The sequence below is a fragment of the Chrysochloris asiatica genome, unplaced genomic scaffold (assembly GCF_000296735.1).
Source record: "Chrysochloris asiatica unplaced genomic scaffold, ChrAsi1.0 scaffold00257, whole genome shotgun sequence".
Taxonomy (NCBI): Eukaryota; Metazoa; Chordata; class Mammalia; order Afrosoricida; family Chrysochloridae; genus Chrysochloris; species Chrysochloris asiatica.
In genome coordinates, this window is record NW_006408775.1 from 2,144,783 (window position 1) to 2,169,516 (window position 24,734).

The 24,734-nt window shown below is 52.8% G+C and overlaps 2 protein-coding genes and 1 pseudogene across 2 annotated transcripts; 2 read left to right on the forward strand and 1 right to left on the reverse strand.

Annotated features, from left to right (window-relative positions):
• The first annotated feature begins 3,506 nt into the window (after positions 1-3,506).
• ATP6V0C (ATPase, H+ transporting, lysosomal 16kDa, V0 subunit c) lies at positions 3,507-7,342 on the forward strand. Its single transcript, XM_006873882.1, has 3 exons — positions 3,507-3,585; positions 6,874-7,057; positions 7,138-7,342. The coding sequence occupies exons 1-3, from the start codon at positions 3,507-3,509 to the stop codon at positions 7,340-7,342; spliced, it is 468 nt and encodes a 155-aa protein (XP_006873944.1).
• A 773-nt stretch (positions 7,343-8,115) lies between these two features.
• AMDHD2 (amidohydrolase domain containing 2) lies at positions 8,116-17,627 on the forward strand. The gene is made up of 11 exons (XM_006873883.1): positions 8,116-8,198; positions 8,339-8,475; positions 8,556-8,695; positions 16,026-16,080; positions 16,237-16,449; positions 16,522-16,610; positions 16,688-16,832; positions 16,921-17,028; positions 17,137-17,205; positions 17,304-17,405; positions 17,539-17,627. Exons 1-11 carry the CDS (start codon positions 8,116-8,118, stop codon positions 17,625-17,627), a joined length of 1,230 nt encoding a protein of 409 aa, XP_006873945.1.
• LOC102824544 lies at positions 11,713-13,843 on the reverse strand (annotated as a pseudogene).
• Positions 17,628-24,734: the final 7,107 nt, after the last annotated feature.

The window sequence follows — 24,734 nt, forward strand, 5'->3', positions numbered from 1 at the left end:
CCCTGTATAGGTTTTCCGAGGAGCAGTTGGTGAACTTGAACCACCAACCTTGCAGTTCAAAGGGCTTTGCAGTCTGGCGCATTAACCCACAGTGCCACACCAGGACTCTTGTGATGTGTGTGTATGTGGGGCAACAAATCCTACATCTGTAGGTTAGGTGGCTAGCTGGGGATGCCCTGGTGGTCACACCAGGGCAGGGTCAGCTGAGTTTGAGACACATTTGTTTGAGGTGTCCCAAGTTCCAGCAAAGACACAGTGTGACCTCTTTCCCCTGACCACTGCCAAAGGGAGCGTGGTAGGGGTGGTAGGGACCCATCTCCCACCCCCCTACCTCTGTGTACTCCCCACCTCCATACTACAGCCCTGTAGGCTGACTACTCTACCCTCATTCCTCTCCAGCTAGGTCCCATTCACAAGCCTCCCCCTCCGGACGGTCTCACAGCTCCCTCCTGGCCCCCATCAGCCTCACCCAGTCCCCTGGCTCCCGCATCCTTGTATCCTGAGCTATGAGTCTGGGTGTCAGCACACAGGAGGTAGAGATGGAGGATTTTGCAGGTCAGGCTGTGAATGTCCAGGGACAAGGAAGGGCAAGGCAGCCCTGGGAAAGTTCCCGGATCTGCAGAGAAGTTGTGGCTACACATGGGGCCCAGTTCTGCCCCTCTTCATGATGCTAGGAAGTGGTGGCCCGAGGAATAAGTAGGAAGCGGTCAGGAGAGAGAAGCGGGTGTGGCGAAGCCTGCCAAATGTCCCTGCCCCTAGAGAAATGGTGGTCACTGGGCCACCTTGATCTGGGCAAGGAGCTGGGGAGGGCCAGGCAGCGAGGAGGTGGGAGCACTGTGGGGAAGGGTCCTATTTCAAGAAGGCTGAGTTGGAGGAAAAAAAGCAGGACAGAAGGAGGTGGGGAGGGCTTCTAGGGGTCTTTGCTGCCTCCTTTCTGGATGCAGGACACACATCAGACGTGGGACTTTTTGGGGCTTTGGGTTCAGAGGGTGGCAGATTTGGCTGAGGAGGGGGAAGAAGATGGTAGTTTCCTGCCTGGAAGGAGGCACAGAGAATTCTGCCTGAGGAAGGGTAGGATCAGGGAAGGTAACTCCCCGGCCTCACTCGGGCATAGGGACAGTGTTGGAATGCCTGGGTGGGGGCTTAGGAGTGCAGGGGAGACTCAGCCACGGCCAGGGACGCTGAACATGGGGGACAAGAAGGGTTTAAGGAACAGAGGTTTGTAGATAAGGCCCATACTACTCCATGGGGCAGTGGGCAGTGCCAGTCAAGGGCAGAAGGGAGAAACAGGGACAGATTAGGGGCCACTTGATGATGTTGTCATGTGCCGTCAAGATGCTTCTGATAGGCCACTCTGTAGAGGGTGTCTGAGGGTTTGAACTGCCGACCATGTGGATTGTAGCCCAGTGCTTATCCTACAGCGCCACACCAGGAGTCCAGGGGCCCTTGTTGTTGTTAAGTGCTGTCAAGTCGGTTCCAACTCATAGTGTGACCTTGCATAGGGTTTCTGAGGACAGTGGTGGGTTTGAACTGCTGACCTTGTGGTTACAGTGCTACGCCAAAAGTCCCTGTTGTTGTGTTGTTAAGTGCCGTCGAGTTGGTTACGACCCACAGCAGCCCTATATAGGGTTTCCAAAGAGAGGCTGGTGTGCCCAAACTGCCCACCTTCCAGCACATTAACCCACAGCGCCACACCAGAACCAGAAGTCCCTTGTTGTGAAGTGCCGTCGAGTCGGTGCCCACCCAAAGCAACCCTGTATAGGGTTTCCAAGGAGCAGCTGGTGAGCTTGAACCACCGACCTTGCAGTTCAAACGACTTTGCAATTTGCCGCATTAGCCCACAGCGCCACACCAGGACTCCTAGACAAGCAGAAATACTCAATAGGTCACAACACTGGCAAGGCTACGAACCAGGCATGCATACATTTTGAGGGGTCCCTACTCCTACAACTGATGTCTGGGTCCCTGAAACAGGGGAGGGGACAGGTGTGAGGAAGGAGGCACCTTTTCTTTTCTTTTTTTTTTTTCCAGAAATGGAGGTCACCAAATAGCAGGGTGGAGCTGATGGGCTTGGTCCTAAAGGAGACTGGTGAGATCCTAGAGCACGCGTGAAGAAACTTTTTTTCTACCAAAATTTATTGTCAACTTTAAAATGAGCTTGCTATATGTGGAGTCATGGATAATGCACCGGACATTAAAGTCGGTTTGAACCGAGAGATGGGCGGTTCAAACTCACCAGGCCATCCTCAGAAACCCTATAGAGGGGTTGCTATGAATCGGAACTCTCAACAGCACTAAACAACATATACAGTCAAACACTTAACTCACCCCTAAAGTGATTAGTAAGGAGCTCTGGTAGCGTAGTGGTTACGAATCGGGCTGTCAACCTCAAGGTCAACAGTTCGAAACTACCAGCTGTTCCGTGGGAGAAAGATGAGGCTTTCTGCACCGGTAAAGATTTGCAGCCTCGGAAACCCTGTACAGGGTCACTATGAGTGGGAATCAACTCCACAGTACTTAACAACAACAACAAAGTGATAGTGGCGCTGTGGGCTAATGCGTCAGATTGCAAAGCCATTTGAATTTCAAGATCTGCAGTTCAAGCTCACCAGCTGCTCCTTGGAAACCCTATACAGGGTCACTATGGGTCGGAACAGACTCCACGGCACTTAACAACAACAACAACAAAGTGATAGTTAGAATTGAGATTACTTTAGCAGTGCCACCTAAGACCCGCGAGCTGGATGGTCCACATCCCTGCCCTAGAGTGACGATTTGGGACCATAGGGAGCAACTGGAGATGACCTAGAGGGCTGCAGCCAGAGAGAGTGACCTCATAGGTAGGGTGGGGGCTCTCTTGGGCTCAGGAGCAGAGGAGGCTGGCATTCCAGACTCGACATTCCAGTTTGCTCCGGAGAGTCTGTGGTCCAGCCTGGCCCTGCGCTGGAGATCAGTCCGTGAGAGACGCGTAGGAAAGGCCAGGCAGTGATAACATTCTGCATAAGGAACGCTTCCCAAAAAAGCAGCGTTCAGACTCCAACCTAGTCGGCAGCTCACGACCCGCAGAGAAGGTGGGGCATCGAGACCACGCCCCGTATGTTAATATGAGCTCCACCGCCCCGCCCTGGCCCGAGGGGCCGGTCGAATCCAACGTTGCGGGTTTCGAGAGAACAGCGGCACCCGGCAGCGCAACCCGAAGACCGAGGTGGAACGCATCGCAGGAGCCCGAGCTTTCCGGGCTGTGACCCGGCGCGGGGTAGTCCGAGAGCAGCTCCGGTGTCGCCAATACGCGGCTCCCCCCGCCGGCACGATGTGGTACGGCCCAAAGGGGGCGGGCAGAGGGTCATGTGACGCGGCGGCCGCCGCCATTTTGTTCTGCGGTGTTGGTATTTAGAGCGCAGCGGCAGACGGGCCGGATCGCTTTCACTGCCGCAGGTCCCCTTGCCTCTGCGCCCGCCCCGCGCCTGTCCGAATCTCCCCGCTGAGCTACCCCCCTGCCCGCAGACATGTCCGAGACCGCGTCCGGCCCCGAGTACGCCTCCTTTTTCGCCGTCATGGGCGCCTCGGCCGCCATGGTCTTCAGCGGTGAGCGCCGTGGCAGGAGGGACAGCGGGCGGGGGGCGCCGAGGAGTGAGGGGCTCCTGTCCGCAGCCCGCGGGGTTCTACCTGTGACGTCAATCTGACGGAATCCGGAGCTGTTGGGGGGGGGTGCCCGGCGCCTCACGTGACTGCGGGCGGTGGGGACAGTCGGGGGCTGGGGCGCAGAGCGTGCGGCCTGGGTCTGTGTTCGGTGGCTCGGGGGATTCTGGAATTCCCGGGCCGAGCACACGGGTGCGGGGGTGGGGCGGCGGCCCCGCTGCCATCTTAGCCGGGAAAGGCGAACGGGCGACTGGGGTGGGGGCGCGGAGGGGCGGCGTGCGGGCCTGCGCCTGCTCCGCACCCCGCACCCCGATCCTACGGGCAGGTGTGACATCACACCTCCACAGGCTCACGCGATGCGGGGCCGTCCTGTCCGTGGGCGGCGGGGCGAGGGATCGGGGCCGAGGGAGCCTGGCCTCGACGGGGACAAGTGGGTTTGTCCCTGGGGGGGAAGGTGTTTCCGGATAGGGCTTGCCGCGGTTTCTCAATAACGCCGTCAGCTGTGTGGGCTGGTTGGGAAAGTTCAGGGTTTGGTCCTGGGAGTCGGAAGGGACCCAAGGACAGAGGGGAGGGGCGGGAAGCTGTCTTATGGAGTCATTCTTAGGTGGGGGTGTTATGGGCTGTCTTGAGGTGCTCCGATTGACGGACCTGGATCTTGGGAGGGAGTCCTCTAGCTCTGTCCTGATGAATGAATGAGTGACTTTCCTGCAGTTGTCAGAGCTGCTCGAAGTGTGGGGGAGGGGACCTTCCTCCAGGGTTCTCCAAGCGATCCCCTATTTCTGAAGTGTCAGCTGGGTCGGTTCGGGCAGCCCTATCTAGAGAAAGAGGCGCGTGGCCTGGACTGCCAACACTGGACCTGGAGAAGCAGGTCCCCACCTGGCTAGGGACTGGTCTGGCCTGGTCTGGGCCACCTCAGGTAGGTCTGGTTCTGGGCTATGCTGACCCCGCCCTGCCCCACCTTACCTGTGCAGGGGGAGCCCTTCCTATAGGTATGTGGCAGGTTTGAACTCCAAACAAGGTCTCTGCTGACTGTAAACACCTGTGGGTGGAGGCTGGGGGTGGGTTGCTCTGTGGGAGCCCCTGCCTAGACTTGCCTAGGGTCACATGCTGCTGCGTGAGTACTGCTCTCGCTGTCATGTGCTTGCAGGGGGTCATTTGTGGTGGGAGAAGTGGTCTGGACTTCCCTTTCTCTTCCAGCCTGCTTTTTCCAGAGCTTTGGGAGTGCCACGTGCTCTGGAGATCCTCTGAACCCTCCACCACCGGCCTCTTGGGTTTTGCTCTGAAAATCCCAACTGACCTTCATTGGCCACCTGTGGGTTGTCATTCAGTCAACTTCTGATTGAGCTCTCATAGTGCCAGTCAGCAAACAGGATCCCTGCATCCTGTAACGGTCATTCTGGCTGTCCCTGTATACTCCCAAAGCCTTTTCCAGACCTAGCTCTCTTCCTCTCCCCTCCCCAGGACCTCTTCCCATTCCATCCAGAAACCTGCCAGGTGCCTTCAGTCTCGACCAGAAGAGGCTGCTGCAGCCCAGGGTTCAACCCAGACTCCTGGACAATGGGCCTGTCTGATCCTGTGGGCCTTCATGCTCACTCCTCGTCATCTGCCCTCACCCCAGTTCCCTGACCGACCACACAGGGCTCAGTGCGGCCCCACAATTGCCACGTTCTCACTTTCTTTCTCACTGAGCCAGCCTCTGACTTCATTTCTGCTTTTAGACCGTATTCTGCCTGGGGCCAATCTCCAGGGCTGGCCCACCTCTGCTGTACCTACATCTCAGGGTTTCACTCCACAGGTTTCTCTATCCCAGGCTGACCCAGCTCTTTTCCGACCACCCTTGGCTTGGCCTGTTGTGACAGGGCCTACTCCTACCCACATTCCACCTTCCTCTTTTCTCTCCACTGTGACAACTTCTGTTTCTTAATCACTTTTCACCAAGACACCCGTTGCTGCTTTTCCGTATTTTCTGACTTCCTCCCGCTAACCCTAACCCTGTTCCCGGAACTGCTTCCTGGTTTATTGCCTCGGTCTGGCAGTGCCTGCGCACCTCGCTGCCCAGGGCTTTTATTTCCTGTCCCTGGTGTATTGGTCCCGTCTCCTCCATTGTTCATCTTACAGCCCCATGATCTCCCTAATGCTCTGGTATCAAAGGGCCTGAGCACTTTCTGCCCCTGGTGCCTTCTCTTCCAAGCATTCAGTCTTCCCAGTGGCAGCTGGGTTTTCAGAAGCCTGAAGAGACCTTCATTAGTGGCAGGAGAGCTGCAGGCATGGCCCCAAGTTCTGGTGAAAGGTGCTGACGTCCAGGCGTGGAGGGACCCTACAACCCTTCCCACCTGACTGTCCGGAACTTATACTGCCCCTTCCTCCTGTGACCAGCCATGTGGCCATCTCCAGAGCCCTTCTCTGTCCTAGCCCAGAAGGAGTCTAAGTCCAGCCAAGCGTGCACACAAACGGCCAGATTGCTCAGGTCTGCCGCCTGAGCATAGAAGGCGGCCTCTAGAGCAGCCCAGCCCTGTATCACCAATGCCTTGCTGCTCCCCTGGAATGACCCTGGGCCAAGCCTGCCCCCAGCCACACAGCAGACCCCTGTGGTCACCCTGGAGGGCAGGTGGCAGCTGCCTGGAATCCCTGTGATTCTCCATTGTTCCGTGGGTGGGGGCAGCATCAGAGCAGACAGGCCCTCCGGAGACGGTTCCCTGTGCTTTTGGCTAGCCTAGTGAACTTTAAGGTTGCAGGCACATAGAAGGTCTTCTGTAGTAATTTAGAGAAGATTCTCTGGACCCTCAGGATTCCATTGCATAGGAGGGCAGGGTGCTACCAGGGCTGGCCCTCAGGTGTGCAGGGGGGCGGGGAGCGGGTACCCAAGTCAGCTCCTTCTGGCCCCCAACTGGGGGGTGGCTCTCAAGGCTAGCCTGACATGGTACCTGGACTGGTGAGACTGGAGTTGGCTTGTGCTTTACCAGGTCTTTTGTGACTCCAGTGTCTGGGACTTTAGGGTCTCAGTGCCCTCTTTTCCCCTGGGACTGGGCAGCTGGAGCTGCTCTAGCTCCACCTTGTGGTCATAAACAGCTGCAGCCAGGCCTGGAGAGCTCAGGATGGAGCTGATGAAGCCCTACATCATCCTCTCTGAGGAAGCAGCTGGGTTGCCTGAGAAGGGCCTCCCCAGAGGACAGGCCCTGCCCAGTGCCCCCTCACACTTTATTCCTTGCTTCCCTCCTTCCCTCCCTCTCACAGCCCTGGGTGCCGCCTATGGCACTGCCAAGAGCGGTACAGGCATCGCGGCCATGTCTGTCATGCGGCCGGAGCTGATCATGAAGTCCATCATCCCAGTGGTCATGGCGGGGATCATCGCCATCTATGGCCTGGTGGTGGCTGTCCTCATCGCCAACTCCCTGAATGACAAGATCTCCCTCTACAAGTGAGTGCCGGGTCCTGGCTTTCCACAGGACTGGGGGCTGTGTTGTGGAGCCCACGCTCACCTTGTGTCTCTTCCTGCAGGAGCTTCCTTCAGCTGGGTGCCGGCTTGAGCGTGGGCCTCAGTGGGCTGGCCGCTGGCTTTGCCATTGGCATCGTGGGGGACGCCGGTGTGCGAGGCACAGCCCAGCAGCCCCGGCTCTTCGTGGGCATGATCCTGATCCTCATCTTCGCCGAGGTGCTGGGCCTCTACGGCCTCATCGTGGCCCTCATCCTTTCCACAAAGTAGCCGCCTCTCCTCTGCGCCTAGCCGCCACGAATCCGATGTAAAGACCACCCCCTCCTCATTCCAGAATGAACAGCCTGACACACACGCCCGGGGCCGCCGACCCCCCCACCCCAAGTAGTTGGTCTTGTAAATGCGCAGTGTCTTAGTGCCCATCGTCTGTTGCCCGCCTTGCCCCCGGCCCCGCCCCGTGCCGTGGACGTCTGGGCCCACTCCTCTCCCATCGGCCCTTCAGTGAGGAACCGGCCCCGCTGCCCCCAGAGTGCTCTGTGTATAAGGATGAGTTAGATGCGTCATTTTTCTCTTCACTGGATGTTTATTTATAAAAGATTTGATCTGTTCATACGTCTGTGGAGCAGCCCTTGTCTCCCACTCTATAGTAACCTTAGGTAGCGTGTTGCGTTGTGGGCTTCCCGGTCACTGAGACTCAACGTGGATGTTACACCTCCCTCTGCCGGGGAGGGCAGTGTGCGGGGCCCCGCGGGCCCTGCAAGACCTGTGTCCAATAAAGTTCTCGGATGTGACTGCATCGTGTGTCTGCGCCGCATCTCTGGGGGTTGGGGTGGAGCCGCCAGGGCGGGGTGCAGCGGCTGCAATGAGCCCCGCCCTGCGTTGCGTCATGTGATCGATAGGGCTTTGCTGTCATGTGACTGCGATGGTCACGTGGTGCGCCGCGGGATCAGCTGAGGGTCACATGGCACCGCGCGCGCTCTGGCCCTGGTGGGGCGCGGGATTCGGACTCCGCAGAGTTACCGGCGCTGCCTGCTAGGTTCACGATGCGCGGCGGGCAGGACTCGGTTCGGGCCCCAGTGCTCAGGTTCACCAACTGCCGCCTTCTGCGGGCCGGCAAGCTACTCAGGTGGGGCGCAGAGTCGGCCCGGGGACTGGGCGAGGACCGGGAATAGGTGGAGGGTCGGGGTGTTGGGACCGGGTGTGGCGCTGGCACCGGGCCGGGGGTGAGGACAGTCCGGCAATCCGAGCCCCGCCGCTCCGTAACAGGGAGGACCTGTGGGTCCGTGAGGGCCGCATTCTGGACCCGGAAAAGCTCTTTTTTGACGAGCAGCGCTTGGCTGACCAGCAGCGGGACTGCGGGGGCTGCATTCTGGCGCCGGGCTTCATCGACGTGCAGATCAACGGTGCGGCCAGGGAGCGAAGCCTGGGGGCGAGCGGGGAGGAGACTCCGAGCACCTGGCAACTTCGTTTTCTATGGTTGCAGGCGGGTTTGGCGTTGATTTCTCTCAAGCCACCGAGGACGTGGGGTCAGGAGTCGCCCTGGTGGCCCAGAAAATCCTGGCACATGGAGTCACATCCTTCTGCCCCACGCTGGTCACATCCCCGCCTGAAGTTTATCACAAGGTGAGGTTGGGCTTTAGAACCTGGAGGAAGGAATCCCAAAAGGCAGCGAGCACTTGTATCCCGGGACTTCACCTGCTCCTGCCCCCAGCACGACCCTTGGCTGCTCGCCTGGCCTGACGCCCGCCCCTGTGCCCCCAGGTCCCCTGGCTGCTTCTCCAGTTCCACAGGGCCCCAAGGGTGCTGTCTCAGCAGCTCCCCGCCCTGCATTCTGGCCACCTTGGGGCACTAGAATCCTCCTTGACCAAGGTCGTGGGAGGCTGATTGCCACACCTAAGAGTCCGCCTCAGGTCAGCTTCCCTAACTTGTATGTGGTATGTAGCTGAACACGTCTTCCCAGAAAGCTCCATTGCGTTTCTGCACTTGCTACCTACAAGTCCCAGAAATTGTCCTTTTGTTTTAAAAGTAACTTAAGGTTTTAGGCAGGTTGTCCTGTTTTATTGCGTTCTCTAATTCTTGTTATCTACGTGTTAATTTTCCTGGACCATTTGTGAGTAGGTTTATTATTGTCCTCTCTTTAGTCCTTACTGTTAACCTTTCTTTTTTGTTTTTTAAGAACATGTATTGTCCTAAGGTTAGGAAGCTACCTGTGTTAGAGTGAACCCGTGAGAACCGAAACCTCAGGGAACTACCAGGGTTTTCCGGGTCTTGAAAGTTTTCTGCTTTGGACAGGAGGCTGTCTTACAGCTTGTCTTAGTGGGAAATATTTGCGTTTCTCTTTGCAGGTTTCTGTCTTACAGGGGTTCAAACTTTAGAGGCTTTTACGGTCTGATCTGGTTTTGCCTAGTGTACTGGGAGTGCTGTTTTACTGTATGTTTTTCTTAACACCAGTAAAATGCTCTAGGGTCATATTTTTTGTTTCCTTGATTTGTCTCTCTTTCTACTTTTTCTCTCTCACACACACACATTTCCTTTATGGACGTATGGAGACAGGACGGAACTGCAATGGGTTAAGGGTGGGCTCTGGGTCCCGGACTTGTGGTTTCATCTGCCACCCATGAAACGTAATACGAGTGCTTACTTGGTTCTGCACATCATTTTTCTTACGTTTTTACCTGCCGAAGTGGGAGGAATCGGAGGTCCTCCTCTCTCAGGCTTTTGCAAGGTACATATTGGTACAATTTGCTCAGTGTCAGCTATGAATATCTTTCTGAAATTTCTCTGGCTTTCCCACCCCCAAAGTTAAAATGTCAAAAACCCAACTTGTCCTGCTGCAAACCTGCACCACCTCACTGTGAGTTGGTTAGGTCCTGGGTCTCGGTGCCTGAAACCCTGCCCCTTCCCCCAGCTCCCTAGCCTTGGGGCCTGCTTTGCCCCGCCCACCCCCAGCTCTGCCTCTTTATCATTAGCATTCCCCTCCCAGCTGTGGAGCCTCTTGGAGTCCCAGGCACCTTTCCTCTCTTCTCCCAAGCTCTTTGCTGAAAGTCTTTGCCTCTAGGCGATGCCCACAGCACACAGGCTTCCCCTAGGGTTTCCTAGGCTGAAATCATTAGGGAAGCAGCCTGTCATGTCTTCCTCCTGCCAAGTAGTTGGTCTGTTCAAACCATGGACATTTTACTTAGCCTGCACTTAATCCAGGACCAGGATGGCTTGGACTTAATTTCGGAGAAGGAATTTATGCTAACTGAATTTAGTAACCAGTAGGATTTAAACATTGTGGCTGCAGCAATAGATTTGAACATTGTGCGGCTGGCCCAGGACACCCTGCAGGCTTTTCGTTCTCTTGTACAGGAAGCCCCTCTCACGGTCCCGGTACTGGGAAACCCTTCAACAAGCACTGAGAGACAGGTGGTGGCGGAGATCCTGGAGAATTTCATATCAGTTTCAGCGTAGGAACTAGACAGCGGTTTACATGTGTATTACACACACACACACACCAACTGGAACTGGATGGCTGGGGGTGACCCAGGTCATTTGTCATGTTCTGGTCTGTTGGGACCACCTACTTTTTCTCTCTAGTTTTACCCTTGGCTTTCTGGAAGGCAGATGTGATGGGCTTATTCCCTGCTTTGGGCTCTTGAACTAAGATCAAGAGCCTCCAAGGGGTGGAAGCCAGGTCCCACATGCTAACTATACTTTACCTACCTTGAAAGAAGCTCTAGTGATCCTATGGTCAAGCACTTGGCTTCCAGACCAAAGATGGGTAGTTCATACCCACCAGCTACTCCACGGGGACAAGACATGGCATTCTGCTTCCTGTGTGATGGTTAGGTGCCGGCTAGTTGTTTCCAGCTGATAACAATTCTAGTTACAACATAATGAAACACTGCCCAATTCATACAGGGTGAGTGTGTGTGTGTACGCATGTACGCATTTAGTTTTTTTATAACAAGGCAACTTGTACACTGTCAATGTTTAAACCTGAGCATCATCTTTCCTTTCCAGTGAAACAAGAAGGATTTTAAAAGACAAACAGGAACAAAATTACAACAGAAAGTGTCAATTCCAGATAAGACCCTACAGGTTCTGCTGAGCCTCCCATGGAGGGGCGGGGCTCGAGTCATCATTAGGAGAGAGTTTTAGTTTAAGAGTGTCATCTTAAACTTCAAGGACATCCATTAACCATCACAAACATGCCAAAGGAGAAGCCATGTTGTCAAAATGCCCACTTAACCCATACAAACATCTCAAATCCACCCTTTGCTGACTTTCTGTAATCCCATTTTTTCTTTTTCTTTTTTTAGACAGGAGAAGTAGACAGATACAGTTGGCAGTTGCTGTCTATAGTCACATCGAGACACAGTGTAATATCTGAGCCCAGTACCCCGAGAAAGGAGGGAAAAAGCAGGAATTCTGTGCACCACGACGCAAGGGCAGCACCAGGGAACAGAAACATTTTCTTTTCCCCCCACGGAGCATGGTGGTGTGTTGATTCCATTGTTTTTGTTGAGACAGGAAGGGATAAAAATTAATTTGGGAGCAAAAAGGGGTAGAGATTCTTTTCCCACTTAGCTGCTCATGATATTTCCCCAAAAAATAAGTTGAGAAGTAACCATGGTGTAGAGGAGAGAAAGGAGACCTCAAGAATAGGGTGTCTGAACACAACAAACAAAGAAAACTGCAACCTGCTCCCAGGGACTGAAGAAAAATTTTATAAGGTTGGAATTCATCAGTGCTCTTATTTTGTCATCTTCTCCTTCATCCTCCGCTCCTTCTTCACCCTCATCATCATCTTCTTTACCTTCTTCATCATCCATATCAAGAACCAAATAGCTCTGTAACGGATCTGGCCAAATGTCACCGTTGATGACCCCTCCTAACTCATCTGCACCTGCATCCGAATGGTTCTTCCTGCTGCCCCTTCCGGTTGGCTTTGGTCTGTGTCTAACTTGTGCGTTTTGTCAAGTCCTATCCGGATTCCATTTGATTTCAGTAGATTGTGTGGATGGATCACCCACTCATTCAGATGAAATTCTTTGGACAGAACTTTATTCTCAAAGTAAGGATTTTCATCAAAATGAAAATCGATTCTATAACCTGATACAATATCTTCACATTCTGTCCCTTCCACTCTCGCCCAGGAATTCAGTACCTCTTCATCCCCCTCCCCAAGCAATGCAGACGTTTGTGGATGGTTGACAAGTAAGTGTTATCCAGAAGTTTGGGATTTTGGCGATCAAGTTTGACCTCTTCTGAAAGAATGGTTGGCAGCGTTTGTTACATTTTTGTTCTGCTTTCAAAATCTCCTCACTGGCTTATTAAGTCTGTTTCAGTTTGTGCTTCATCAATATGTTCAATTACTTCCTGCTGTTTATTCTTTTTCTCCCCTTGGCAAGTTCAGAGGCCAAAGTCTCCTGCTGTTGAGGTTTCTTTGTTTGAGACAGGAGTTAAGATGAGTGTTTGGGAGCTGCAAGCAGAGCTCAGTGAGCAAACGAAAGAGGACTCCTTGCCTGGAAAAAGCTTCTCATATAGGTTTTTTTTTTTGAAGGAAACATCGTATGCCTTTTTTTTTTTTATGGGAGAACATTAGTTTTACATTTATTCTATCGTATATTGTTTCATTGCCATGATTACAATTCCCTCTATGCATCATCAACCAGCCAAAGGGTATACACTGTAAGTCTGCCCCCTACACTACCCTCCCAGTCTTCAGCACACAGTCCGTCTCCCTCTCTGGATCTAAAGTCCCCAGCTGCTCCATCGCTCCACGTCATCGTCTCTGCCTCCATCTCAGGCATCACTGTTGTCCTAGGGACCTCTGCTCCTAGTCTGGAAGTTAATCACTCCCTTCCTTGCAATAAAACGTCTACCTTTACATTTCCAATATAGGGGTGTTTTTAATGGAACTTTTGTGCCAAATTGTTATCTCTGAAAGGTAGATCTCTGGAGAGTTTTAGTTCAAGGTTTAAAGAGTGTCTTCTAGTCTCACCTGCTTCAGGAAGCCTGGACTTTTAAAAAATTTGAGTTCTGTTGGACATATTTCTTCTGTTCTATCTCTTGATGGCGCAGTGGGTTATGCATTGGGCAGTTAACTACAAGGTCTGTGGTTCCAACCCAGCAGTGACTCCTCAGGAGAAAGGACTGACTGCTGTGAAGATGGACAACCTTAACGCAGGAGATCTGGGTTATGGAGCAGGTCTCAGCTGTGTAGGGGTGCTGAGTCAATCACCTCGGTGTCAGTGGGTCTCTTCAGGGGCCATCTGTGTGACCTTGATCAGAACAGTCTGTAATGACAGCTGGGTGCCACCTAGCTCCTCTGGTCTGCTCCCGACACGCTGCCTGGAGACTGTCTCTTCTCTGGGCATCGAGGTGCACCATGCATGCTTTCAGCCAGGCTGTCCTCGATGGTCCCTGCCCTGCCTGGGTGAGTCCCTGGTCTTTTCCCGCTAGGTGCCTGCGTATTCCTCTTTTCTGTTTATGCCTTCACTTAGATGAAGCACATCTTCCAGTAGCTTCCATAGAAAGGGTCATGGGAGGTCAATCTTGTGAGACCTTGCAGGTATAGAAAGGGTTCTGTTCTCTTATTGATGAGCTGGTTGGGCTAGAATTGTCTTTCTGTTGTAGGTGTTTTCCAGCCTCAGACTGGAAGGATTTGAAAGGCATCGCTGCGTTGATTTTTTTCCTTTTATTCTTATTTTGTTGCGTTTAAGAAGCTACATTAGCAAAACCAACACCAATTCAGCAGTTGCTACCTGTCCTATTCAGCGACATGGATGACGTTCTTGGAGCTGTACATCTACCTCCCCTTTCCTTCCTGATGCTTCCTCCGTCACTCTCATCAACTCACTTCCCCTAAGGGTCCCATCAAATCTCTCACGTTGGTGTTGTCAGTTCCATCCCATGGGGATAGTCCCTACAGAAGCACAATGTGCCTACACTAAACAGTTGTTCAGTGTTAAGACTTCAGGAAGTCGTTTTGGTTTGAAGTTTAAGGATTACCTCAGGGCAGCCATTCCAGGGGCTAACCTCCATGGTCCTAGGAAGCCTAGAACACGTGGCAGTTTTACGTTTTGTTCTGCATTGTTCCCCCATTTGATCAGGATTCTTCTATGGCGTTCTGGATCAAAATGTTCAATGATGGGAGTTGGGCACCATTGTTCTTTTGGTGTCTCGGTAGAGTTGGGGGCAGTTGTTCGTGGAGACGGTCACACACTGTGCCCTCCTCTGGTGTACTAAGTGAATAGAGACCAGCTGCTGTGCTGTGTGGGAGCCCTGGTGGGGTGCTGTGGGTTAGTGCACTGGACTGCAAAGTCGATTTGAAACTCAAAGGGTCTGGAGTTCAAACTCACTATCCACTCCTCGGAAACCTTATACAGGGTTGCTGTGGGTGGGAACCAACTCAATGCACAACAACAACAATTGTGTTGTGTAGAGTCACTTGCAAACTTTTAAGACCCCAGGTGGTTGTTGTTAAGTACCGTTGAATCATTTCTGACCCACAGTGCCCCTGTATAGGGTTTCCGAGGAGCAGCTGGTAAACTTGAACCACCAGTCTTGCAGTTCAAACCGGCTTTGCACTCTGGCGCATTAACTCACAGCGCCACGACAGAACTCCAAGACCCCAGGTGCTACACACCAAATCAGAGCGAACCCAAGCATGAAACACATTGTTAGGCCAGTTAACTGGACGGCCCATGGAACGATGACCCTAAATATTCAAACCAGAGAAGCAAAGCCCCTGAGGTGTGTTTGCGTGTGCTCAGCATCCTCACTAGCTTCTCTCTCTGTGATTGTTGTAAATAGATCTGCCCTACTACGTTTTGCCAATTCACCTTTTTTTCAGGCGCACAGCTTATTAACAGCAATTATAATAAATTGACCACGCACCCTACCCTTAATGTGATCCTTCATCCCCACTAATGACCCTGTTTCCCCTCCTGCCCACCCCTGGTAATGTTGGGCTTCATACATCTGTCTTTTTTTTTTTTTAATGTAAGTGGGGTCGTTCAGTATCCGCCCTCTTCATCGGTTCACTGTTTATTGTGAATTGGGTGGAGGTTTACAGAGCCAATCAGTTTCCCATCCAACAAGTCAGGCCCAGTTATTTCCTGTGGTTGATCGCAGTCCCCCCCAGGAACCATTGATGCCTCCCTATGTTTTCCTGTTTCCGTTTCTCCTTCAATATTTGTCGTCTTGTAATTGATTGATTCTGCTGTATATTTCAAGACTTCATTTCTTCTACTGGCTGAGCACTCAGCCGTTGGTTGATGGGCACTGAGATGTGTGCTGTATTGTTTTTGAACTTCCAGGGTTGTTGAAGAGAAATTGGAAGCCATCTGACCCCACAGCCTGTTTCTTTTTGGAGGCTGTGGGATCGTCTCTCTGTCCTGTCTTGAACTCTCAGGACGACGTGAGGAGAAGGCCCTGGGGTTGTCTCAGTGTCGAGGCTTGGGGTCTGCTTTGCTTTGCTTTTTCTTCCTCATTTTCCTTCTTTCTTGTCTCTACATCCTGAACATTTCCTCGGTGGGTATCTTCCAGTTCTTGTTGGGTTTTTTGTGTTTCTGCTTCGTGGTTTTCGTTTTGAAGAGCCTGTTTTCTCCCGTTTCTGTTGTTTAACACCCGATTCTTGCCTCACGGATAATAAGACTTCTCACTGGCCTGAGATGGCCGGCGAGCCAGTGCATCTTTGGGTCCTGCTCCCCCCCACCCCCTGCCCCGCCCCAAGCTGCTTTCTCTGTGTTGTGGGCTCGCTTCATTCTTTCAGATATGCCTGAGAGGCCTGCAGGGGTTGGGCTGGGCGCTGCTGGACTTGACTTTGGACTCTGGGCTGGGCAGGGCTGGAGCTTGGGGCGTGGCTCTGAATGCTGACCTTTGAGCTCTGACCCTGGCCGGGCTGTGACTTCCTGGGTGGTGGGCTCTGGAGGCCAGGACTTTAACAGCTGGTTCCCCCCAGGTCCTTCCTCACATCCCTGTGAAGAGAGGTGGCCCCCATGGGGCAGGGGTCCTCGGTGAGTGGCTGGCCTCCTGTGAGACTCTGGGTGGTGGTGGGGGGTATCTGTTGGCAGCCCCTCTCCCTCTAGATACCCCATAACCAGAGAGTGGGGGCAGGTGAAAGGCACCCGGGTGGGGGTGCCTACTAGAACCACGCCCGCCCGCTCTTCCAGGAGTACACCTGGAAGGTCCATTCATCAGCCAGCAGAAACGGGGTGCACACCCCGAGGCCCACCTCCGCTCCTTTGAAGCCAATGCCTTCAAAGACGTGTTGGCCACCTACGGATGCCTGGACAACGTGTGCATCCTGACTCTTGCCCCTGAGCTGGACCGCAGCCATGAGGTGATCCGGGAGCTGACGGCCCTCGGCATCCGCGTGTCCCTCGGTGAGGGGTCGTCCGATGGGTGAAGGCGGGGTGGGACCAGCCCAGGGTCTGACCTCAGCCCCACCTGCTCAGGGCACTCGGTGGCTGACCTGCAGATGGCAGAGAAGGCGGTGCAGAGCGGGGCCACCTTCATCACCCACCTCTTCAACGCCATGTTACCAGTGAGTGCTGCCCTGCCCCTGGGCAGGCGGGGTGCTTGGGGTCCACACCCGCTCAGCTGCCCTTTCCGTCCGCCCAGTTCCACCACCGAGACCCAGGCATCGTGGGGCTCCTGACCAGTGACCAGGTGCCCGCAGGCCGCTGCGTCTTCTACGGGATGATTGCTGACGGCATCCACACTAACCCGGCCGCCCTGCGCATTGCCCACCGGGCCCACCCCCAGGGTGAGCAGCGTGGCTGGTGGGGAGGGCAGTGCAGGTGGAGGACTGTCTGCCAGGACCTCACATCTTTCCCATGGCCTCCCCCCACCAGGGCTGGTACTGGTGACTGATGCCATCCCTGCCCTAGGCCTGGGCAATGGCCGCCACACACTGGGGCAGCAGGTGGTGGAGGTGGACGAGTTGTCGGCCTATGTGGCAGGTGAGTGCCCCCTGCCCCTTACCAGCCCTCCATGAAGACAGCCCCTTAGGGTGGGAGGCCAGAATCCGGGCTCCTCCGTGTCCCCATGCTTCAGCCTCTGCTCTCTAGGTACCACAACGCTCTGCGGCAGCATTGCTCCCATGGACGTGTGCGTGCGGAACTTCCTGGAAGCCACAGGTAGTGAGGGGAGGGGCCTGGGGCTAGCAGGTCTGTGCACAGCCTCAGGGACAGGCGTGCCCATGGGCTCACCGAGCTGTGTCCTGTGCCACCTGCAGGCTGCAGCCTGGAGTCGGCCTTGGAGGCTGCTTCCCTGCACCCTGCACAGCTGCTGGGGCTGGAGGAATGCAAAGGGACCCTAGACTTCGGAGCTGATGCAGGTCAGGGTCACCTCAATCTGACCTGATGGGTCAGGGCGTCCGGCTGGGCCCCAGTCTCCCCTTGAGCTGGTTGGTGGTGGGGAAGGGGCTAATGACACAGCCTCTGCCCCTTCTCATTGCCACCTCCCTTCAGACTTTGTGCTGCTGGATGATGCCCTCCACGTTCAGGCCACCTACATCTCGGGTGAGCTGGTGTGGCAGGCGGAGGTGGCCAGGCCATGACCGAGGATCGTGATGATGACGACGCTGCGCCCAGTGGGTACTGTAAGGCCAGCTCGTTGGGAAGGTGGTCTCGGAATCGAGTGGCCGAGCTGGAGTGGGGGCTTGGATAAATGCGCCCTTGCAGGACCATCTCTGTGTTGAGTCTTACTTGTGTGAGAATTGTGGGTCCTTGCAGCTGTCAGCCTGTGGTCCACCTGAGGGCGATGTGTGGTGTGGGGACGGGAGGAGCTCGTTGGGCCTCAGCAGGGGAGGTAGGGCCTTCTGAACCAGGACCCTGAGAACTGCAGGAAGGTGGGCCCCTGGGACCGTGACCCCATGGCCTGGGCAGCGTATGGAGGAGAAGAGGAGGAAGTGGTGTAGGAGCCTTGCGTACTCCCGACGGCATGGGGAGGTAGGTGCCTATTGCCACCAAGGAGAGTCCTGTCTCAGAACTCTGGAAGGAGAGGACCCATCGTGGAGAGGAGCCGGGTCCAGGAATCCCGGCCCTGCGCTCAGCCGGCTCAGCCTCCACTACAGCTCTGGAATCTCGTGGAGCCCCTCTCAGCAGCCTTGACTGCTAACCTGGCTCCTGGGGGATGTACCATGCCTGCTTCGTCACAGGCTCCCAGACAGTACTGCGGTGACAGGCTTGCAGGGTACCTTCTGACTCTGAGGTCAGCTGTAACGGAGGTCAATGGGGTTCCCGCCCCTGGTGTGCGCTGGGGGCTTGATTCCCCTTCCTCTGGCTCCTGGAGGAAACCTGGTAACACCACAGTTAGGTACTGAGTTACTAAACAAAAGGTTAGAGGTTCAAACCCACCAGTGGACAGCTTCACGGGAATCTGCTCCTGTCAACATTACTGCCTTTGCTCTGTCTCCGTGGCCCACCCTGATTTGGAATCCAGGTGACAGGACATAACACAAATAACAGTCCCAGGGCCATCAGTGTTCCCCCTCCCCCCATTTACACTGGGTGGGGGCTCAGGCCAGCTTTTCACCATGAACTCTCCACCACCAGGGCAAGAAGGTGATTCCGGTTTGGAATGATAAACACAGCCGTGACCCCCATCTGTGCTGAAGGGGGCCAGCCTGGGCAGGGCCTAGCTGGCCTGGATGAGGGTACTTGGACCAGGGTCGCCCCAGCTCAGGAAAGGCATCCGGGATCGTGACCTGCAGGTAGCCTGAGGTGTTGGTTTCTGTAATGTGTGTGCTTACAGCAACAGTGTACCAGCCAGTTCCCAGCAAGCCAGGGCCCTCTGCCCAGGCTCAGTGGAGACAGTGGACAGGAAGACCCCACTCTAGGTGTTTTCATCGTCCTGCCGAAGGCCCAAACACGTGTCCTACTTGTCAGCCTGTTTTCGGGGTGAGGGGAGCGGGGCAGTGTGGGAACTGAGTCCTCTAGCTGGGAAGGCCCAGGCTTCACCCAGCTCTTGTGGTGGATAATGGGGGGCCCTCGCCGAGATGAGCGGTAGTGAGGAGACAGTTGGGAAGACGTGCCTGAAGGCAAGCAGATGGAGGGGTGACACCCCGGGCTGCCTTAGGAACGGGGATTTCTGCCAGCTGCCTCTTCATCAGCCTCAGCTTGCTGGGCAGAGAGGTTGGTATTAGACTGTGAGCAGAGGGGGGCTGGTACAAAGTGGTAAGGGTGGCAGTGGGTTGGAGACAATGGGGGCATCCCATCACCTGAGTTTCTGGCTGAGTCATTGACTGGGTGGGTGAAGAATCGTGGGGTTGGGATCCAGAATTCAGGGTTTGAGACACCCCGGTGGAGTACGGGAAGCACGTGACTGGAGGTTGCTGGTATATTTTACTTTGTGCGTGTGTTGGAGGGTTCAAGGACCCAGAGTCCGGAGTGGTGCGGAACTAGGGCGCCACCTGGAGTTTGGGCCAAGTAGGGTGCTACAAGTATGTAGGCTGCGCCCCAACTCCATACTCTTGGACCAGATCCCCGCAGAGGATCACAGGAAAGTCATTTTAACTTCATAAACCTTGGGGTTTTCCTTGGAATAATGGGGCACACAGGTTCAGAAGAATTGGGGTGGCTGGGGTGCAGCCAGATTCCAGCTAGGAGGTTTTGGGGGTTCCATTAGTAGAGGGCAATATGGTAGCCAAGTGTTTGGGGAAGAGAAGGCCTTGCCCCCAGGCTTTGCTGCTGCTTTGCCCAGTCAACGCAGACCCAAGTCCTGGGAGGGGTGTGGCACCTGGGGACACGCCCATTGTGGGAGGGGCTCTGCTGGGGCCAGTCTGGCCTGGATTGAGGGGTTGTCACCCCATGATCCACTTAGGTGGTGACCTAGAGTGATGGGTATTGAAGGGGGGGTGGTTGTTGAGGAGTTGGGGTGTGCCACCTCCTCTCCTGTCTATAGTCTAGAGACCCGGGCCCTGGGTAGGCACAGCAAGGGGACCATGCTCAGAAGGGCATCTCTTTAGCCTCCTACCTCCACCTCTCCGTGTGTCCAGAGTTTTGTCCCTTCCTCATTGCATCACCGAGCCCTTGAGCTACCCCCCTACCCACGCATCGTTAACAGTCGGGTACAAATTTGTGTCTTGGTTTGTTTTTTACAAAATGGGACAGCAGCTCGCTGTTTTTAAAGGGAAATGGAGAGTGTTTCCCCCTCCTTCCCGCCAGGACCCATGGGTCTGTCTCCCCAGTGTTCTCCACTACATGGTATTAACCAGGTCCCAGGCCTGATGTAGCACTGTGGGATAAGCACTGAACCGCTAACCGCATGCAGGCCATTCCTTGGGAACCCTATACAGGGTCCTTTTGAGTCAGAATCCACTGGACTGCACTTAACAACAACCATGGCTTGGTGCCATCCTTAAAGCGCTTGCCCACCAAACAGCAGGTTCAAACCCATCAGTCACTCTCCACAGAGAAAAATGTGGCATTTTGCTTCTGTGTAAGAACTACAGCCTTGGGACTTCTGCAAGACTTTAGACTAGGCCGGCGCACTGTAGGGACTACCTACAAGAAACAACCCACAGGTGAACCCCTGGAATCCTGTACTTCAGAGGAAGGGCTGGAGAACAGGATGGAGAGCTTGCTGGGAGGAGAAGCCGAGCAGGGACAGTGAGAAACGGAGACTGGTAAACAGCTGGCCAGATGTGGTGTGACCTTAACCTTTGTGAGCAGCTTTGGCAACAGAGGGTGGTCTGGTAGAGCAGATTCACACATCAGGATGGGAAAGGTGGGATTCTTTCGTTTTCCCCGTGCTCCCCTGGATGCCAGGGGTGTGGTCAGCTTGGGCAGACATAGTGCTGCAGGAGTTAGGAGCTTTGTGCTTGAAAGTCTTGTGGGTGTCAGGCGGACGGCTACACGGTTTGGTGTCTGGGTTCAGGCTCAACTCCAGACCTGCAGAAACCACAGAGGCATCAGACCAGTGTTAGATCTAGCAGAAACTCAGAACCAGCCACCCAGACCCCAGGTGCCCTGTGGTCCTAACAGACACCGAAACCCAGCCTTCATTGAATGGATTGCCCAGAATGCAGATAACACCTAGGCCTGTAGGAACTCCCTCCTCCACCCACCTCCTGAGCAGCTTGACTGGCGGGAGTCCCCCAGAGCTTTTCCCTCTGGGTCCAGTGGCTGTTTTGGCTTTGGCTTTGTTTTTTTCCTTTCATTGTTTTGTTTATTTGTTCTCCTCTTTCTAGTCCCTTGAATTTTACCCTTTCTATACGAATCGGGCTGTGAACCTTAAGGTCAGCGGTTCGAAACTACCAGCCGCTCCGCGGGAGAAAGATGAGGCTTTCTACTCCCGTAAAGATTTACACCCTCGGAAACCCTGTACAGGGTCGCTATGGGTCGGAACCGACTCGACGGCACTTAACAACAACAACAATCTAGGCTTTGGGTTTTCTTCGGTTTCTCATTTTGGTTTTTCTTTCGAACTTTCTTTACTACTTTCGACTCCTCTTTTCATCTTCCCTCTCCTTGTTTTTTGTGTTTTATTTTTATTTCCTCCCTTTTATGGTTCCATTTTCCTGTCCCTCTTCTGTTTTTAGTGATTGTATTTTTATTTTTTTCTGGTGGCTGTCTGTTTTTACTTCTTTTTCCTCTTTTCATTGGTAGTTCCTCATTTGTTTATTCGGCTTTGTTTTCCTGTATATCTGTGTGGGAGGGGCTTTCTCTTCTTTCCCACCTGAGAGGAAACAGCAGCCATGCCTATACAGCCCAGCCTCAGCTGTACCCCATCTGCAGGTCCTACACCCCCTGGTACAGCTACCCGACACTGAGGTGCCTAGATGGCTGCTAGAGAGCAGTGCCCACGCTGCCCTTTGACTACATCAACCAGAGACAGTGGTGAGAGCCTAAGAACACGTCAACATACAAATCATCTATTAAATACAAGTACGACAACACCACAATGTCCTAGAGACAACAAAGAGAAAAGAGGGAATGTCTGTAACAAATGACCAAGATGCAGAGCCAGAAGATGTTTCTGAAGAAGAAAAGGTAATAGAACTAACTGAAAAAGAATTCAAAAGAATGTGAACTAGGTCCCTTCAAAGGATAGCTAGATCCGGGAAAGCAAGGAGAACACAATAAAAACTTTAGACTAATTCAGGAAAACACTACAAGAACAGACAAATGCAAAATTTGAAACTATACAAAACTTGCAATTAGAAATCCAGAAGATTAAAACTAAGATTTCAGAACTGATCAATACATTGAAAGGGCAAAGGAGTAACCTTGAATCAATGGAAACCTGAATTAATGAGTTTGAAGATAAATCCCACAATACCAGTATGCTAGAAGAGCAATCAGGACAAAAAAGGAATTCTGAAGAAGCCTTAAGAGTTACATGGGGCACCATGAAAAGGGATTTCAGAATAGGAAGAAGCAATAAAAGCAAAAAATTGTTAAAGGGTCGCAGGAAAAAAAACCTTAACATCATGAGACTAGAAGGTAAGCATGCAAGAAGCTGAATGAACCCCAAACGGGAGATCTCAAAAGAAAATCACCGAGACATATCTCAAGACAGACAAAGTTACCTACAATGGAGAATGAGTAAGACTACGCTCTGATTTCACAGCAGAAGCCATGCAGACAGGAAGACAATGGAAGGTACATAAGAAACTCTGAAAGGAAACTACTGCCAACCAAAATCAATACCAGCAAAGCTGTCCTTTAAATATGACAGTGAGATTAGGGTATTTCCAGATAAACAGAAATGGAAGGAATTTGTAGTAACTAGACCAACTTTAAGGACCTCTGGTAGCACAGTGGTTAGGAATTGGGCTGCTAACCTCAAGGTCAGCAGTTTGAAACTACCAGCTGTTCCACGGGAGAAAGATGCGGTTTTCTGCTCTGGTAAAGATTTACAGCCTCAGAAACCCTGTACAGGGTCAGAATCGACTCCACAGCACATAACCACCACCACCAGATAAACTTTACAAAAAATACTAAAGGGTGTTCTTTGTACTGAGAACCAACAAAAGCAGACAACCACCGGAGATTACCATACATGGCAACACCACCCAGAACTCAAATTCAGATCCGGAAGCAGAACTGAAAATGGGGAACCAGAAATATCAACTTATAATGAAGTCAACTACAAAGCAAAAACAGGGAATGGTGTAGATACAGAACTTCCAAATGGCAAAGAATTCAAGTAGATTTCAAGATAAAACACTTTTAAACAGGGAAAGTAATAAATTACGGAGTAACCTCAAAGACAAAACACCTTCAGATGAAAATTAAGAGGAAAAATACAGATTACATATTAAACAAAATGAAAAGAAAAAACACACAAACAAAATGAACTCGGTGCAGAAAATTATGTGGAACAAAGAAAACAGCACAAAAACCAACAAGAAAACAGCAAATCGACACCTATTGATATTTACACAGAATGTAAATGCATTAAATATACCATTCACGAGACACAGAAAGTAGAATGGATCAGAAAACACGATCCTTCACTATGCTGTCTAGAAGAGACACATCAAAAAGATGGAAACAGACTCAATGCCCATCTACAGAAAAATAGCCAAACTTTGGTAGAGACACAAGGAAATATTACACAACATTGAAGAAAATCGTCAAAACACCTCACAACATGGATGAATCTGGAGGACGGTATGCTGAATGAAATAAGTCACAGAGGACAAATATTGTAAAAAGTTAAAACGTTTTCTTGATAACAGTCTATGATGTTTACAGGGGGGCAGATGGGAGGGAAAATGATTCACAGGCTCGAGCGTAGACACATGTTAACAGTGACAGGGCAGGCAATGTAAACATGAGGAAAGATGACGGTAGCGTTAGACAAGATGATGTTAAAGTGAACAGGTAAATACTGTGAACTCAGTCATTATAAGGAAATGATTTGTTGAATGCAAAACCGATGATCTACTCTGTAAACCTTCACTCAATTCACAATAAAACGTTACAAATGACAGCTTTGGAAATGCCATGTGGCAGGATCACTGTGAGTCAGACCCTAAGGCAGCAGGTTTGGGTTTTGATCATGATGGATAAATGAGCCTTGTTCCCACCCCAGAGGCGATAAGCAGGGGTCTTGGCTTCACATACTGAGAATATCTACAAGGTGGAAGGGGTGCTGGTTCCGGGGCAGGAATTCCCTGTGAACCAGGTGGACACAGGAGGACGGCTGTTAACAAACTGCCACAAATAAAATGGCTTGAACAACACAACTGTGCTCTTCTACAACTCTGGCGGTCAGAAGCCTGAAATGGGCCTCACTGGGTGAAAAGGTGTGTGTGCTTGCCAGCTTGGTCTACCTGCTGTTTGGAAAGTATTTGATGATGTTGCTATCTTTCACCCATCCACCTAAAATCCAAATCTGCAGCCATCCAGTGATTGGGACTCGGCAAGTGCACAGGACAGGGCAGAACTGTACCGTAGGGTTTCCAAAGCTGTCAGTTTTTATGGGAGCAGACTGCCTTGTCTGTCTGTCTCAGAGCGGCTGGTGGGTTTGAACCATTGCCCTTCTAGTTAGCAACCCAATGCTTAATCCACTGTGCCACCATGGCTCTTAATGTACATGCAGTAGTGGTGACTAAGGAGTCCTGGTGTGGTGATGTAGAAGTACCAGGCTGGTACTGGTTCAAACCCACCAGCTGCTCCTGAGAAGCCCTATACAGAGTTGTTATGAGTCTGAA